General features: G+C 46.3%; 2 protein-coding genes and 1 long non-coding RNA gene across 7 annotated transcripts in view; 1 reads left to right on the top strand and 2 right to left on the bottom strand.

The window, feature by feature from the left end:
- Nucleotides 1-6,288, bottom strand: part of ZBTB11 (zinc finger and BTB domain containing 11) — a 28,832-nt gene extending 22,544 nt beyond the window's left edge. The window contains exons 1-2 of one of the 5 annotated variants that reach the window (XM_070243846.1): nt 3,680-3,801; nt 3,257-3,615 (exon numbers count right to left, since the gene is read on the bottom strand). Coding sequence is in view for 1 of the 5 variants with exons in the window: in XM_023623842.2 (XP_023479610.1) it covers nt 3,974-4,283 (310 nt within the window). In the remaining 4 variants the exon portion in view is untranslated. Of the gene's footprint in view, nt 1-955; nt 2,937-3,088; nt 3,807-3,973 lie in introns of those variants that run through there. The other 4 variants (XM_023623842.2, XM_023623846.2, XM_023623844.2 and 1 more) reach the window with 4 other exon arrangements.
- Nucleotides 6,289-7,271: 983 nt separating this feature from the next.
- On the bottom strand, nt 7,272-12,634 carry RPL24 (ribosomal protein L24). Its single transcript, XM_001503417.6, has 6 exons — nt 12,349-12,634; nt 12,150-12,225; nt 11,486-11,596; nt 8,536-8,672; nt 8,054-8,117; nt 7,272-7,391 (listed from the first exon to the last, which is right to left on the bottom strand). The coding sequence occupies exons 1-6, from the start codon at nt 12,351-12,353 to the stop codon at nt 7,311-7,313; spliced, it is 474 nt and encodes a 157-aa protein (XP_001503467.1). The 5' UTR covers nt 12,354-12,634; the 3' UTR covers nt 7,272-7,310.
- Nucleotides 12,524-15,716, top strand: LOC106782018 (uncharacterized). Its single transcript, XR_011429304.1, has 3 exons — nt 12,524-12,687; nt 13,237-13,610; nt 14,015-15,716. It is a non-coding gene; the product is annotated as an uncharacterized lncRNA (long non-coding RNA).
- The last annotated feature ends 680 nt before the right edge of the window (nt 15,717-16,396 follow it).

Raw genomic sequence — 16,396 nt, 5'->3', positions numbered from 1 at the left:
GACAACTGCACAACATGAACGTACTTAATGCCACTGAAGTGTACACTTAAAAATGATTAAAATGATAAACTTTGTTATGTATATTTTACCACAGTAAAAAAACAGTATATGGGTATGTGAGTGAGAGAAGAAATATGTAAGAGAATAGATATAAGTAGAATTTCTAAGTAAGAAAAATATTTAGGGAATAGTGCTGCTATGGAAGTTTCAATACCAAAATAAAGACAAGAAGCAGCAGTTTTTTCTAATTAACTTTGGTTGTATTTCTAAACATTTATGATTCTACACAGTTCTGTATACTCTGCATACAGCAGAGGTTTTATTAAACTATTAACTGGCTGAGTTCAAATGTATTAGAGAAACTACACAAAGTATTTGAACAAGGATGAAATATTAAGAAAAATTGCAGGAAAAAGAATTATATTAACGTATGATAGTTGATCAATTGTCTCAAAAATCACCCTATCCTGTTTTGTTAAGCTTTTTAACTTGAATGTTAGTGTTTTGATGGGATCACCTTAAATCTAGCTTTACAGATTCAGAAACCTGACCTCCTTAGTTTACCAAAAGCTGATTAAGCTGAAAAAATCTGACTCAAGTTAACCACTCAAAAGACATCAATGTGCAAACAGTTAACTGACTATTATTATAAGAGAAGGAAATTACTACAAGGGATTGAAATTACCTATGCAGCAAAATTTGAATCCACTAACTTTGTGACCACAGCCAAGTCACCAAACTTCTCTGTGCCTATGTGACATCAACTGTAAAATCGGGATAATACCACTTACCTCCCAGGACTGTTTCGATGATTAAATGCTAATATTTATAAAGCACTTTGAACAGTGTCTGACACACAGTAACTACAACGTAAGTATTTGTTAAATAATATTCACTGGTCAGCCTCTCTGGTACCCCCCCCCCCAAAAAAAGTCCACATAAAACATCAAGTTACCATTTAAAAGTTCTTCACTGAGCGTAGACTCAGAACAAAGGAAAATCAATGAGCTCTGCGGACAGTCCTCTAAGAAAACAACTGGAGGAACAGTTTCTCACGCTAGAGCAGAGTTTCTCAACTTCAGCAGTGTCGACATTTTGGGCCAGATGATTGTGTGTGTGTGTGGGGGGGGGGAGTGGGGGTGGGGGTGGGGTGTCCTGTCCTGTGCGTTGGAGCATGTTTAGAAGCATCCCTGACTTCTACACAACTAGAAGTCAATAACAACCCCTCAACCACCACCACCAGTTGGGACAACCAAAACTGTTTCCAGACACAGCCAGATGTCCCCTGGGAGGCAAAACTGTCCCTGGCTGAGAACCACTGCGAAATTGAACAATTTGCTCCTGTCAGCCTTTCAAGAACCTCCCTCTCCACCAGCGTTGGACACAATGAGCACCCCCTGTTCAGCGCGCCTAGGTCCATGCATATTAGTCTTCAGGGTTTTTGCTTATTCTTCAAAGAGGCTACAAGTGGTTAGTTACAGCATCATTTCCATAGACAGGGCTCTCAGTGGATTTTCTAGAGATTACATCCTCCTCTTCTGAATTAGCTAACAGTAGCATCAATCTAGCCCCATAGTCTAAGGAAAAATCAGTTCTTAGGGTAGGAACTTCTGCAGGCAGCTAATTGAACCTATTATAACACACAGTTTTGCTAGTTTAACCTTTTTTGCCCCTCCTAATTTAATTTTCTCTTCACATTTTGGAAGTATTTACCTGTCGATCCCCACATCAGCATTTGACTGAGGCAGGAGAAGAGTCATTTATTTTGGAACTCCAGCACAAATTACAATATAGGATTAAAATAAGGGGGTTGAGGGTGCAAGTATCCACTAACATTTTACTTTCTGAAATAAATTTGCTATATGTAAACTCTGGGCACTGAGCCAGAGCTTTCCACTGCGCTCACACAAGGAAGTTGCTACAAACTTGCCTGAGCACTAGAACAGAACTTCTGATGGCAGCACTCCAGAAAAAGCAGCATAAATGACCAGTGCCAGTAAACTAGCCCCGGTGCAGCTTCTAGCAGACTGCCTTTGGCATAGTTCTTTTCCTGGAATCTACACTGATCAAATCTTCTTAGCTCCCAGATAAAGTCTACAACGGCTTTGGAGTCTGTTGATCTGGAGAGCTGGTTTTCTGTGCATGGCGTGGTAAAAAGTGACAGCTAAAAATGTCTATCAATTATCAATTCTAGACCACTACCCATACCTGTTATAGATACCATCTCTACAACTAGAACTGATCAGCTCCAGCACTCTCAATTACTCAAAAGCCTGTTATATAAGTTGGTTATGAAGGAGCTTTCAAAATTTAGAAACAAATTATTTATAAAGGAACTGACTATTGAAAACTCCTTCCATTCCAGGATTGGATTAAGTGTATATTTTTTCTGTCTACGGAGCGTTGTCAATTCTAATAGGCCTATAACAAAGAAACAAGTAAACAAGCAGTGTTAATGTAACAAATGTCAAAATGAAGAGCTAGTAGTCAAGGGCGAACTCCAAGGTTTACCGACTATAGCTTCCTATTTTAAATGAGTAAATATTGAAACAATAGAAAATGAGGCCAAATAACATAATAAACCTATTAAATGCTAACAAAAACAGCAGTTTTGTGAAAAATAACTATTTTCCAAAACAAAACAAAAAAACTAGTGAGAAGAGTGGCACTGCTTCACATTTTTACAAGTCCTTTTAACGTGCGGCCTGACAGAGGACAGACCCTCCTGCAGTCAATCTACTGCCGTAGCATCACGTGTCACGCAGCCCCAGGAACACTCCACCGCGTTCTTGTTCTCGAGAGACGGTGAGTGAGGAAGGCGCATCACGCTTTCGCCCCGTTCTGGAAATGATCCGGACCCTGCGGATCGTCGGCAAGGACCCCGGCGCCCCCCTCCCGGGGCTGCAGCGCCCTATTAGGAACAGCCGCCCTGCACGTTTACGGGCGTCGAAACGGGACAGGACCACGAATCCCTCTCTCCTCTAACTAAGCTAACGTGAACACGGCCTCAGTTATTTCGCGAACACTCAACCCCACATGCACCACCGAATGGGGTTAAGAGTGAAAGCACAAGGGTCAGCTGTCTGACCTCCGACACATTTAGCCTCCGGGCGCTTGTAGTTTCCCGTCTGTAAAGTCGAGGTACAAAGTCGCCGCCTCACGAGGTCTCAGGAGAACCAAATGAATGAATTAAGTGCTCAGAACTAGACGTGCACGTAAAAGCCTGAGCGATGCTACCTTTAGCTATAATTAATACCTTCGGCACGTCGTAAAATATTGAACCCGAGACATCTGCTCAGGAAAACAATGCCTGCCCAAACGCATCCGAACGCGCGCAGCCGTCACTCCGCACGGGCCCTTCACGGCTGCGTCTCTGCAGGGCCACTTGATTCAGATCCCGGCTGACAACAGAGCGTGGACTAAGGGAAAGCACTTGGGAAGACTAAGCACGCAGGGCTGGACGGCTTCTGACGCTCGGAGGCGCTCTCTAAGGCACAGCAGGAAGGGCCACCCCACAGTGTCGACGACAAAATCAGAAGCCCTGTCGTCTCACTGCCTGACGCCCGGCCAAGTGACCGGCTCTCCCGAGTTCACCTCGCGGGCCGGCGGGGCGCGCTGGACGCGGGGACCAGGCTCCCAGGCCCGCGCCCCGCCCCGCCGGCCCCCTGAGCGGCCGCACGGCAGAGCCGCGGAGCCTCCGTCCGCTCCTCCCGCGCGCGGCCGCCGCCCTGAAGACCAGGCCGGAGCGCTCGGGCCCCGCACGGCCTCCCGGGCGCCGCTGCCCGCGCCGAGCGCCGCCTCAGGCCGAGGGGCGGGCCGGCCGCCGCGTCCCCGCCCCCGGCGCCGCCGCCCCGCGCCCTCCCGGCGCCCGCCCCGCGCCGCCCTCCTTCCTGTGGGAAGTGCGGCTCGGGTCGCGTCCCCCGCCCGCGGCTCGGCCGGCAGCGGCCTGCGCGGGCCGCCGGCGGGCGCCTACCTCGCCACCAGTACGTCTTGGACAGGTCGTGCCAGGTCTGGTGGCGGGTGTGGTGCGTGCCGCCCGGGCCCAGGTGCGCCGCCTCGATGAGGTCGCGGCGCCGCTCGGGCTGCAGCACCACCTCGAGCTCCGCGAAGGTCCTGCGGTGCCGCCGCCGCCGCTGGTAGTACAGGGTCCCGCCGCGCACCACGTAGCAGGCGGCCGCCTTGCGGATCTTGCGCTTGACATTGCCCTCGGTGCCCGGCGCGTACGGCTCGCGCTCGTTCGTCAGGTAGCGCAGGATGGCCCGGTAGCTCTCTTCGCTTGACATCGCTGGCGGCGGCTCCCTGAGGGCGCCTGTCAGCCGCGGGGGAGGACAGCGCGCCGGGCCCGGGCGGGTGCGACAGCGGCTGCGGCCCGGCCGGGAGGAACGGCTGTGTCTGCTCTGGGTGCTCCCCGACGGCGCCCGCAGCGCGCAGGGAGAACCGACGACTCGGTAACCAGGGGGAACTGCACTTCGGCAGCGCGCGGGCTCCGCTGGCGACTGACAAAATGGCTGCTGCACCACCGGAAGTGACGCGAATCAGGGCAGTGGGTGAGGGGACCGAGCCCTGATTGGAGCGCGCTGGCTCTCCGGCCTGATGAAGCCGGCCGAGTGACGTCAGGACTGCGGGCGGACATTTTGGAAGCGGGTAGGCCCTTCCTGCGAGATCGAAGCGGCTTTGAGCGGACATCTTAAGTCCTGGCAGTTTCCCCTTTTATTTTTCCCTTCTTTCCCACGCTCTCAGCACGTGTAGGAACTGGTAGGCAGTTGTGATCCCCTCGGAGATATCCCAGGTGTAAAGGAGTCTGGTTTTTTCCCGCCTACCTCGGAGACAGCCGACAACGTGAAAGCATCACGTTTTGAGGCTCCTAATAACATATTTTATGGACCCAACAGCAAAGACTGCCCCATTCACATGGAAATATAGCTTCCAGTTAAGCGTTATGAAATCTAAGTTCTTGGGTGACAGTTCTAGTTTCTAAGCTTCAACTGCTGGCTCCAAACTACGCTGGGAATAGTCGAGATTTTTCTGGAATGATCAGTTTATACAGTGACGACTTTCTACATATGAAGGCAATCATGTTGGCAAGGAGTGGCTAGCACTATTTTCTTACAGCTTCATTTGCATATATCTTTGCATAAGCTTAGGGGGGAGTTTTTTCCATTTTATACCCAACATAAAGGCCGAGGCGACTTGAACTGCATTTTCCAACGTGCGGTGTGGGTCCTATTTCAGATTTTTAGCTGGTAGGTCGGGGCAGGGGCCCTGGTCACCCCGCCCTGGGTTAAATCTATAGCGCAGACAAGAGCCAAAGGCAACTGGGGTCGGGCCGTCCTCTCCCAGCCCTGCAGTCTGCAGTCGCTGGGTGAGGCTCCTTGACCCCTTGGAGACAGGTGAGGGACAGACAACAGGTGAATGCAGTTGGCTCAAACCCGATGCAACCAAGTCTCCGCGGTACTTGCGGGTGGGGGTGCAGGAATTTCTAGATGGCCTGGATACTTAGGGCAGCATCCGTGAAAGATTCCGACTATACAGTGAGCCCCCAGGCTCAGAGGAAGGACAGAAGTGCCAGGCCTGGGATTTACTTAGGGTCACTCATTCTGCAGTCTGAGACTACAGCTGGGGAAGGGATGAGGAAATAAAGGCAGAGTTGTTTGCACCCCTTGCCCCGGGGGTGGGGCACCCTGAGATGTCCAAATCCACCCTCCAAGGGCTATGTCCTGGGCCAGCACCCCCGCTCTTCCGCTGTGAAAGTGGCTCCCTTTAAAACTGAATTTAATATAAAAGGTAAATAGATTTAAGTAAAATTCTAAGTAAGGAAGTTCTGGCGGTGGTATAGAAGAGCGAAATTAAAGGCAATTACCTTGCACCCAATTCAGTTTCTACTAAAACACAACCCATGAAAGCACTAAGAAGCCCACCAATACTTAACTCGGATTTGCCCCTGTGCCAATAGAGACATGTCTTATAGGTGGCCCAATTGCCTTCCTGAGAAAAGCTAAACTTGCTGTCCTATGATAACAGGTATTCAGTGTTTTCTAGCTGTTTCTGGGCTGCAGGCTACCCAGGACTCAAGGGTAGTCAGAATTGACACTTCCACTTTATTAAGACATTTAGATCAGAAAGTAGTGCTTTAAGGGGACAGCTTCTTCTGTGTGCAAAAATTAGAATCCGTAGCTCTGCCATTTAAGTTGGGTATTATGATTTTTTTAAGCTTTCCCTCTTCACACGTAAATTTTCCCTGTAATTTCATAAAGAAAACACTTACCACAATAAAGTTTTTTTCAAGCAAAATCTATCTATTATCAGTGTATCCTGCATATTTCTTATATTGATTTTACACCTCTTTTTAGTTTCCAAGTGCCCCAAAGGGACTGTTTTATTGATGTTATCTCCACCACTTAGACCAACGCCTGAAAGAATCATTAATCCCATCACCTTGGATAGAATGGAGGGCAGTGATAGCTAATTTCACCATCACCCAGTATTCCTATGTGTGAGCACGTTTCTCAAGAGGATGTGACTTGTTCCTTGTTGCATCCTTGCAGCTTGGCACAGGCATGGTACATAAGATCTACTTTTTTTAGAAGCACAAAGTCTATTCTTAACATAGATTATTACTATTTTCCTTATCACATTTTATATACGTATCTCTCAACATCAGCAGGCCAGTCAATTTTGCAGCTTTAACCATGGCTGTCAAACTCCCAGTTCAACAAACTACTTTGGGAATTTGTAAGTAGACTCAAGAAATTGTGCTCTACATTTAAGCTTATTTTCTGAAGCTGCAAGCAGATTAACACAGCTGCTAGTTTTAAGCACTTTTAACTCAGCTGTCAGCTAATTTATGAATTAAGACACCAGTGAACAAAAGGCAAACTCAATATAAATCTGTGTATCATGGAAAAGGGTAATTTAACAGGAAAATAATTCATTAAAAAGGTTTGCTTTCTGACATAAGTGATAGAAAAAAGTGCATCTTTTATCAGTCAAGCTAGACTAAATAATCTGTGCAACATGCTAGTACTTAAAGCCATGGAACCAAAAAAGTTTTGCAACTCAGCTAAGCAAAGCTGGCATTTAACCATGTACATCTTATTCACGTCATTTTCTTAACGTCTCTCCAACTAAAAAGCTTACATTAAGAGGCATTATTCCTAAGAAAGGAACTTTTGCAAAATGCCTAGCTCTCTTAAATTCTTAACTAGTTCAACTATTACCATGTAGGCCCAACATGCCTCTATTTTGAGAGTAAAAAGCCCATCACAACCTAGTTATAGTTAGATCTTTATTTAGAAATCTGATCTGCCAACTTAGCGTTTTCCACCAACTCGGGGAGCAGAAACTTTCACAGGTTTCACAATCTTTTGCTTAGGTGCTGCCTTTGTGGGAGCCTGTAAAAAGATAACATGTTATGTGGCATTATTCCATGCAACTTTGTTAATCACCCCTCTCATGTCCAGATTCTGTACGTAGCCTAGACCTGCTGTCCTAATTAACTGCATTCCACTCACTTCTTAAGAACCCCCCAAAAGTTAAAAGTCCACCTTTACATGAAATATAAATGAGAAACAAAGATATTGTCACAGATTGGAGAAGTAAGGAGATACAACTAAATGCAACGTGAGATCCTGAACTGTATCCTAAGAACAGAAAAAGGATATTGTTTTTATTAGTCGTATAAGAGCAATATTAATTTTCTGAATTAATATTTTTGAAAATCTTACTATTGTTATCTAAATTGATAACATTGAGAAATGCTGGGTAAACTATGAACTATTATTGAAAAATTTTCTGTAAATCTAGAAAACAAAAGTCACCTTTATTTTCTGTTTTCCCAGTTTCTGTCTAGCACTAACAGACTTATTTGGCTCTGGCACAGCGACCTCTCTGGAGATCTCAATCACTCACCCAGAAACCAGTTATGAACATTATTTCCATTACAGCCTTGCACTAAATTCCTTAAAAACTTGAAACTTTCATTCACTACAAGTGGGATTAAAAATAAATTTTCCCATTGTTTTAAATAAGAAATCCAAGACAATCCCACAATTACCTTAGCTGCAGCCATTGCTGTCTTTTTAGATGCTTGCTTAGCCTTTTTTGCTTCCTTGGCAGCCCTGTGGGGTTAAAAAATAACTTAAAGCACTTTACTCCTTAAGGGTACAGCCTATAAACAAAAGAGCTAGAGTGTCTGGGGAAAGTAGAATTACCATATTCCTTCCCCATCTCCAATAATTTATAGGATAAAGCCAAAGGCTTTCTTAATAAATGTTATTAACCACCAAGTCGGTTTAACATATATTAGAAATTGTATAGTAGATTTAATTGCATACAGAATTTCAACAAATCATTTAGACTATATTATAAACTTATGTATTATTAAACCTAAATATTTACGACTGACAATCCCTACACAGATGCAAGTATCAAAAACAGAAAACGTAACAATCAGATTGGATTCCTGTGCTTGTAAACCCAAACATAACCTAAAATCCATCCCAACAGCTGAAATGCTCATAATGAAGGCTTCCTCACCTGATAGCTTGTTCTCGCTGAGCCTTCCTAACTTCAGGTTTCTGATTCCTCTTGGCCATTATATCAGCAAGAGATGCACCAGTGATGGCCCTCTGGAATTTGACTGCACGGCGGGTTCTTTTCTTCTGAATTTCTTCCTACAAAACAAATAGATGGGGAGCACACTTATAAACCTTGCTTCATGAATTTGGGGGAGACATTAAGTCTTTAAGGCAGGGGAAATGAAGTCTTTTAAGATTTGTATTTGTCTTACTCTCTTGGGCTGTGATAACAAAATACCAGAGTAGCTGATAATCAACAGAAGTTATTTCTCAGTTCTGGAGGCTGGAAGTCACAGTACCAGCATGCTCAGGTGAGAACCCTTTTCCCATCGTAGCCAAATCATCACATGTCAAAAGGGTGCAAGAGAGCTCCATCTCTGGCCTTTTTTACTAGGGCATTAATCCCATTCACGAGGGCTCTGCCCTACGACTGCCATCACCTCCCAAAGGTCCCACACCTCCTAACACCACCACCTTGGGGGTAAGGTTTCAACATTGATTTTGGGGGGACACATTCAGACCATAACAATATTCAACCAAAATAATTCATGCAATTATTTGAAATGAAATAAATTATAAAAATATATCTATATATAAAATGCCACAAATGCTGCAGGTAAGTGTCCTAATTATGGAGTGGTTAAACCATATTACAAATCCTGGCGTTTTTTTGCTAAGGGAAGATTCACCCTGAGCTAACATCCATGCCAATCTTGCTAGCACAGCATGGCCGCTAATAGAGTGGCATAGGTGTGCACCCAGGAACCAAACTCGGGCCGCCAAAGCAGACTGCACTGAACTTAACCACTAGGCCACCAGGGCTGGCCCCTGGCCGTTTTTCATACTATAAAAACAAAAAGTTTAACTAAGGAAACTGTATAGTATTTTAAAAGTGATTTTAGTAAGACCGTTTACATTCAAAGAATTTACTTTTGGGAAAAAATTATCAAACATCAATCCACCTATTTTGTTTTCACAAAGTACTGTCACTGGGAGAATTAGTCAAGTTAGAAAATGATTTACAGGACTGACCCCGTGGCCGAGTGGTTAAGTTCGCCTGCTCCACTTCGGCGGCCCAGGGTTTCACTGGTTGGATCCTGGGTGCAGACACGGCATGGATCAAGCCATGCTGAGGCGCCATCCCACACAGCACAACCAGGGGCACTCACAGCTAGAATATACAACTATGTATTGGGGGGCTTTGGGGAGAAGAAGAAGAAGATTGGCAACAGATGTTAGCTCAGGTGCCAATCTTTACCAAAAAAAGACGTATGACAGGTTAGAGAATGTCCAGGAATCAAGACCAACAACTTAAACATTTGTTGTACATTCTATATTGGAAACCTAGACCACAGTGCTTCATGATAAATGAGATCCTGCAGTGCACCTCGAAGTCCAAGAAAAATAAAAATATACTTGAAGAACTGTTTCATCAAGGCAGTGATGTGCCAAATATCTTAAATTTTTAAAAACAATATATATAGAAAACAGGTCACATTTGTGGTTAACTAAAGCGCTGGTTTTACACTTTTTACCAAGATGAAATCTTACTGTAGAAAATGCCAATATTTACCTGTTTATATTTCTCATCTCAAATCCATTTAAAAAATACTTTTCTTATGGGGTAAAGAACACGCAACACGAAGTTGACCATTTTAAAGCATCTTTAAGTGTATAATTCAGTGGCATTAACTACATTCACAATGTTGTGCAACCACCACCACCACCACCGTCCATCTCCAGAACTTTTTCATCATCCCAAACGCACTCTCTGTACCTATTAAATATTAGCTCCCCATTCCACCCTCCCCCAGCCCCTGATAACCTCTACTTTGTCTTTATGAATTTGCCTACTCTAGGTACCTCATAGAAATGGAATCATACAATATTTGTCCTTTTCTGTCTAGCTTATTTCACTTAGCATGACATCTTCAAGGTTCATCCATGCTAGCTGGTTGTCAGCTTTTTAAAGCCGGATGATATTCCACTGTATGTATATACCACATTTTGTTATCCATCCACTGATGGGACATTAGGATTGTTCCCACCTCTTGGCTATTGTGAGTAACAGTACTATGAACATCAGTGTACAACTTATCTGTGTGAGTCCCTGCTCATAATTCTCTTGGATCCATACCTAGAAGTGGAATTGCTAGATCATAGGATGATTATTCTACTTAACTTTTTGAGACACCAAACCGTTTTCCACTGCGCCTGCCCCATCTTACATGCAGCAACGCACACAGGTTCCAATTTCTCCACATCCTCACCAATACCTATAGTCCCCCTCCCTTTGATAACGGCCACCCTAATGGGTATGTCAAATCCACTTTTAAATTACATTAAAAATAAACTTCTCCCTCCTCTAAACATGGACAATACTTAGTAACGTCTTTCACCCAGGAGATGCTCCATAAATATTCCAAGCTTCCCGAACAGTAATCCTACTGCCACGGCACTCAAACCTTTCCTCAAAAATCTCCTTCACCAAAAGAGCACTTCAAAAAACACACGCAGTCCTCCTGACAGCAAGCTAGGACGCTGGCAGTCTCCACTGATAGCTACGTTAGGACTACTCCTATAACATTATGATCAAAACCGTAAAAACTAGTTTCCACCCGCTGTAACGCCTTAAACACCTCCCCGCTGCCCGAGAACCCGAGCGCGCTTAACGTCATGTGTGACTCGGGCAAGGGCACGCTTTCCAGTGTCGACTGCGCATTTCCTAAGCCGTCTAAGGAAACCGCCTCTATCAATCATGTCCCTGCCCTGCTCGATCGATGCCTTACGTCTAACAGCACTTCCACATCCCGTCTCATTTAATCACAACCTTACAGACCAGCAACTGACGCTCCCAAGTCCAACAACTTGAGAGGCAGCCCCTCAACACCAGAGCGCGGGTCACTCACCGACTGTCCCTTTTTGTGCTTCCTTCTGTAGAGAACAGTCCAGTTGATCTGCCGGGGATTCCTCTTGGAAAGGAACGCCGACTCGCATTTTGCGTTAAGAAACTGGAAAACCTGTCGTGGCAAGTTCAAAGCAGTTACTCACGATACAAAGCACAAGAGGCTGAACTTGAAGCCCTGAGCGAATCTATATCCTAGTTCTCTCCTCTCCTTTCACGAAACTGAGGCCACAGACACCAAAGGTCTGCGTGACCACCTGGCAGGTAAGGGGGCGGCGCCGCGAAGGCCCCTGCGCCTGGTCCTGCCTCCGCTCGAGATCGGGCAGGCGGACGGAAGCTCGGACCGCGGGGGGGTCCTGGGAGGCGTCTCGCTCCCGTCCCTCCCGGGATTCCCAAAGGCCCTGGGCCCATACAACAGCCGGCCACCTCGGGGGCCCCCTCCCGTACCCCGGGACATCACAGTCACGCTCATTTCCGACCTGACTCACACGTCAAGGCTCAAGAACGGTTCGCCTAAAGGCTGCCGATCCTCACAAGCACTGCACGCAGGGCCCCGAGGCAGGCCTCTCGGGGATAAGGCCCACGCGGCAAACGAACCCGCCTAGACGAAGCGGACCGCTCCTCCCCGTCAGCAGCACGAGCTGCGTGCAGCCGACGCGGCCTCTCACCTTCCCGTCGGTCCTGGCGTAGCGCCTCCCGTGTCCCGGGTAGATCTTGTAGCCGCTGAAGCTGCACAACTCGACCCTGTAACGAAAAGCGAAAGCCCATTAGGGAGGGTGTCCACGGCAAGGAGACGCCATGCCCGGGACGCCCGAAAGGCGCTGCGCCCGAAGATGGAGGCGGATGGGATCCAGGGCTCCGGCTTACTTCATGGCTGCGGCCGCCGAGGAAGAGGAAAGATGGCGAAGAGAAGGAGAGGATCATGGGAAGGCGCCTTATAGGGTCGGGGCACTCTCCTCCCCCAACGCCCTTCGCTGACCCCGGCGCTCGGCGATGGCGTCACTCTCTCCCGCGACTGATCTAGGCTTTCGCCGCGGCCGTCGTTCTCGGGGGGAACTCGCGGGGAGAGGCGGAGGCTCCGGGGCGAGAGGGCGGTGGCGGTCACACAGGCGGCGGCTGCCGGTGTCGCAGTCCTGCTCTCTCCTGCGGCGGCACGTCCTACAGCCGCGGTCCCGCTGCAGGGGTCGTGAACCCTCCCTCTTGTAGGTTAGTGACCCACAGACCAGTCCCCGTAGGTGGAACTTTAAGTCACATTTTGCCTTCGGTGTTGGCCCATTATCTCTACCTACAGAGCTAAATTTTAATAGTTTCACCATTTTCAGAAAAGTAATGACATCTGAACTGTCTCCCAGGCCGTGCGAATCGAATTGTGCGTGATGGCGCTTTGTATTAATAATAATTAACATTGATTGGGTGCTGTGTTTGTGCCAAAGCATTTACCGCATTAGTTCTTTCAGTTTACAAAACCCCTATTAAGTAACCGGTGGGGGAAGAGCATGGGGCAGGGCTGCCGCCTGTCGCAGCCCGGGGCCGGCGGGTGCGCGGAGAGGGGCGAAGCCCCCGCCTGGAGGCCTGGAAAAAGGAGCGTCTCCGGAGCCGTTCTGTGCTGCTAGATACTTCGGCATATGATGGGGAGTGGCAGGAGCTAGTCCTTGATTGTGTGGGAGGCTGGAGTACTGGACTAGGAAACGGAACTGTAAGGATTGATTTATGCCATCCATATAAGCAGTGCGCCCTAAAAAGGTTCTGCACTAGGTTGTTGAAGAGACCTGGGAAACCCAACGAGGGGGCTGACTAAAGTCAGGAAGGCTGTACCGTTATGCTGGAACCCGTCTCAAGAATGCGTTAACAGCGATCTGCAGGGAAGTGAAAAGGAAAGCAAAGAGTTGGAATTTGACAGCTTGGCCAATTCTCTGCTGACAATACCTAGTGCACTGGAACACACTGTCTAAATAGGCCACGGGCAGGTGGATGCCTCAGGCTTCTGTGCCTTGATGAACTTATCAACTCCGACATTCGTCCAACTCTCTTTGTTTTAAATCACTGCTGATTGAACATGTTTGATCATTAAACAAAAAAACCTTTCTGGAATAATCCTGGCTTCTACAAGCTCAGAGGCACAGCTGGATGTGAGTAGAGGGTGGAGCCAAGATTCACCTGCAGGAATTTAGTGCTGCTTGCTCCACAGAACCCCAGAGTTTATAGTCCCTTCCCAAGGGTTTTAGAAAGATTTTTTTCTATTGGTTTTCAAAATTATGTTTGGCCTAACTAGCTCTGTGGAGGGAAAGCGGGAAAGTGGGTTTCAGGGATATCAGCTCTTTCCCTCTTTCCCAGAGGGCATTCTGAGCTGGCATTTCAGGGTTATTTGTAACACACTATATGTGTCACACCTTAAATTATGCTCAACCAGTTTTAGAATAAGAAGAAATTATACAGAAACCCCCAAAAGCATCTTATATAGTGTCATAAAGCACAGTTTCCAACACCATCCCATAAATTTTTGCTGACTTTATCATTACGTTCTCTTTTATAGGCACAAAGCTCAGCTGCATTCCATTTTCTTTTATTTATTTGTGGAGCAATACAGAACCAAAGTTGGTGCTCTTCTCAGCCTCTGTATACCTCCTGAGAACAGAACATTCTTCACCTTTTATACATACTCACCTGCTGTATTAGTTTCCTGTGGGTTGTTGTGACAAATTATTGCATTTCCATTAAAACATTGGACATGTATTCCCTTTCAGTTCTGGAGGCCAGAAGTCTGAAATCATAATCACTTGGCTGAAAGCAAGGTATCGGTACTCCCACCAGAGGTCTGGGGCAGGACATGTTCCCTCCTTTTCCAGTTCCCATCCAGATAAGCCCTCTTGAATTCCTAACGCATAGAAACTGTGAGAGCATAAATGTTTGCTGTTTTAAACTACTATGTTTTGGCAATACTTTGTTAACTTAGCAATAGATAATAAGGAGGTGAGGAAATTGCAAAGATGGGGACTTAGTGAATAGTGGTATCATTTGTGAAAAGAGGACGGATAAGAGGAAGGAGCTTTTTTGTGGGGGAAAGGGTCAGTTTTGGGAAGACTGAGTTCAAGATACCCATAGGACATTGAGGTGGAGCTGTGGAGTGGGAAGTTAAACAAGTTCAAAGGAGCGTTTGGAATGGGATGTATTTTAGCAGTGATGGACCTATAGGTGATGGTAGAATGTTTGGGGTGACGTCACCTAGTGTCACAGCTTGGCTTCTCTAGAAGTACTTACTGAGGCTGAATTTAGGGTGCAAGATATTTATTAGGGATCAAGTCCTGTGAAAGGAAGAGTGAGAAAGCAGTATTAGGCAGAAGAAGTTAAATCCATCACTGGCCCAACTAAACCTGTCAACCCTGCAGGAGCTGTGGAACAATTATTGTCTGTCAGAGTATCCTGTGTTGGGCCAAATGATCACTCCTCTTTATACTCCCACTTTGCTTAGTCACCAGATATGGGTTGCTCTAGAGAGGTCACGACCTAAGTGGGATGGTTCTCAGTAGCTGAGCCAGACCCTGCTGACAGCTGGAGGATGCTGCTGACCACAATGCCCATTGTTGGGCAGCATCCCTTGCTTGAAGAGGGATCTAGCTAGTGCATCTCTGTGTTTACCACCCCTAGAAAGAGTAACTAGAGTGAGCCAGCCAAAAAGAATCAGGCAAGAACAATATTTAAGGGATAGGGGAATGGAAGAAAAGAGAATTGACTAAAAGGCTGAGCAGATGAGGTCAAATGAAACAGACATCCATGGTGGTGATTTCATGGAAATTATGGAAGAGTTTTTGTCAGTGCTAATATCCACATACAGTTCAAGTAAGACGACGACAAGACTGTGTAAACAGGAATGCCTTTGGAATGACATAAGCACCATTCTTAGTGTTTTCTTCCAACAGCATTTCCAGTTCAGGTGTGGGAGGGAGCCTGCCTTTTTAGAATCGACCACTATGGTTTTCAGCAGGCTGGTCAATCCCAAGACTCTCAGACATTCACTTCAGGGAGGGATTTGAAAGAAATGCCTAGTAACTAGATTAGAATATAACTAGATACAAAAATTATTCATCATTAATAATTATGAGGCTTTCTTTAAAATTGTGAAGCAGTATTAAAATTAAAAATTAAGGTTTTCTTAAAATTAAAAGTTATAAAGCATTCTTTTAAAAAAAATCTAATGAAGGCTTCATGTGTAACTACCAATTGTATGAATTATAGGGGACAGAGAAACATATGAAATGACTCCACAGGGATGCTGTTGGCATCTATAGGATGGCTTAATTTCTTCAACAACATGTAAATTGAAAGGAGAGAGATTAGAATTTATGGACAGGACCAGCGACTTAAATAATTTGCAGGGCCCAGTGTCAAAGGAAGATGTGGGGTCCCCTTTTCAAAGAGCAGGAAGAAGATGCCCTGAAAGGTACTAAAATATTGATGGGGTCAGCCCGGTGGCGCAGCGGTTAAGTGCACATGTTCTGCTTCTCGTCGGCCTGCGGTTCACTGGTTCGGATCCCGGATGCAGACACAGCACCGATTGGCAACCCATGCGGTGGTAGGCGTCCCATATATAGAGGAAGATGGGCACAGATGTTAGCTCAAGGCCAGGCTTCCTCAGCAAAAAAGAGGAGGACTGGCAGTAGTTAGCTCAGGGCTAATCTTCCTCAAAAAAAAAAAAAGTACTAAAATGTTGAGTTATTTCCTTTCTTCTGCAATCTATATCTTGACCTTTCATGGTGTTTTCTTCAATTGCTTAATGTCATGCTCCGTTGGGCAAGGATATTCGCTGGGGGCTGATGCAGCCCCTCACAGGTACCCAGGGGCCCACCCTGTGACTCAACCGTGTGCTTGAACATGCCAGGCCCAACATCAACATGCTCTCCCTCCGAGGGGCAGGAAA

The sequence above is a fragment of the Equus caballus genome, chromosome 19 (assembly GCF_041296265.1).
Source record: "Equus caballus isolate H_3958 breed thoroughbred chromosome 19, TB-T2T, whole genome shotgun sequence".
NCBI lineage: Eukaryota > Metazoa > Chordata > Mammalia > Perissodactyla > Equidae > Equus > Equus caballus.
This window is presented reverse-complemented; position numbering and strand designations above follow the sequence as displayed.

Bases quoted from the DNA above. Each gene is read 5' to 3' on its own strand.
- RPL24 (XM_001503417.6), bottom strand. The intron at 11,597-12,149 runs GTGAGAGGCCGC...TTGCCACGACAG, and splicing joins ACGCCAGGACCGACGGGAAG to GTTTTCCAGTTTCTTAACGC. The intron at 8,673-11,485 runs GTGAGTGACCCG...TTTGTTTTGTAG, and splicing joins AGCACAAAAAGGGACAGTCG to GAAGAAATTCAGAAGAAAAG.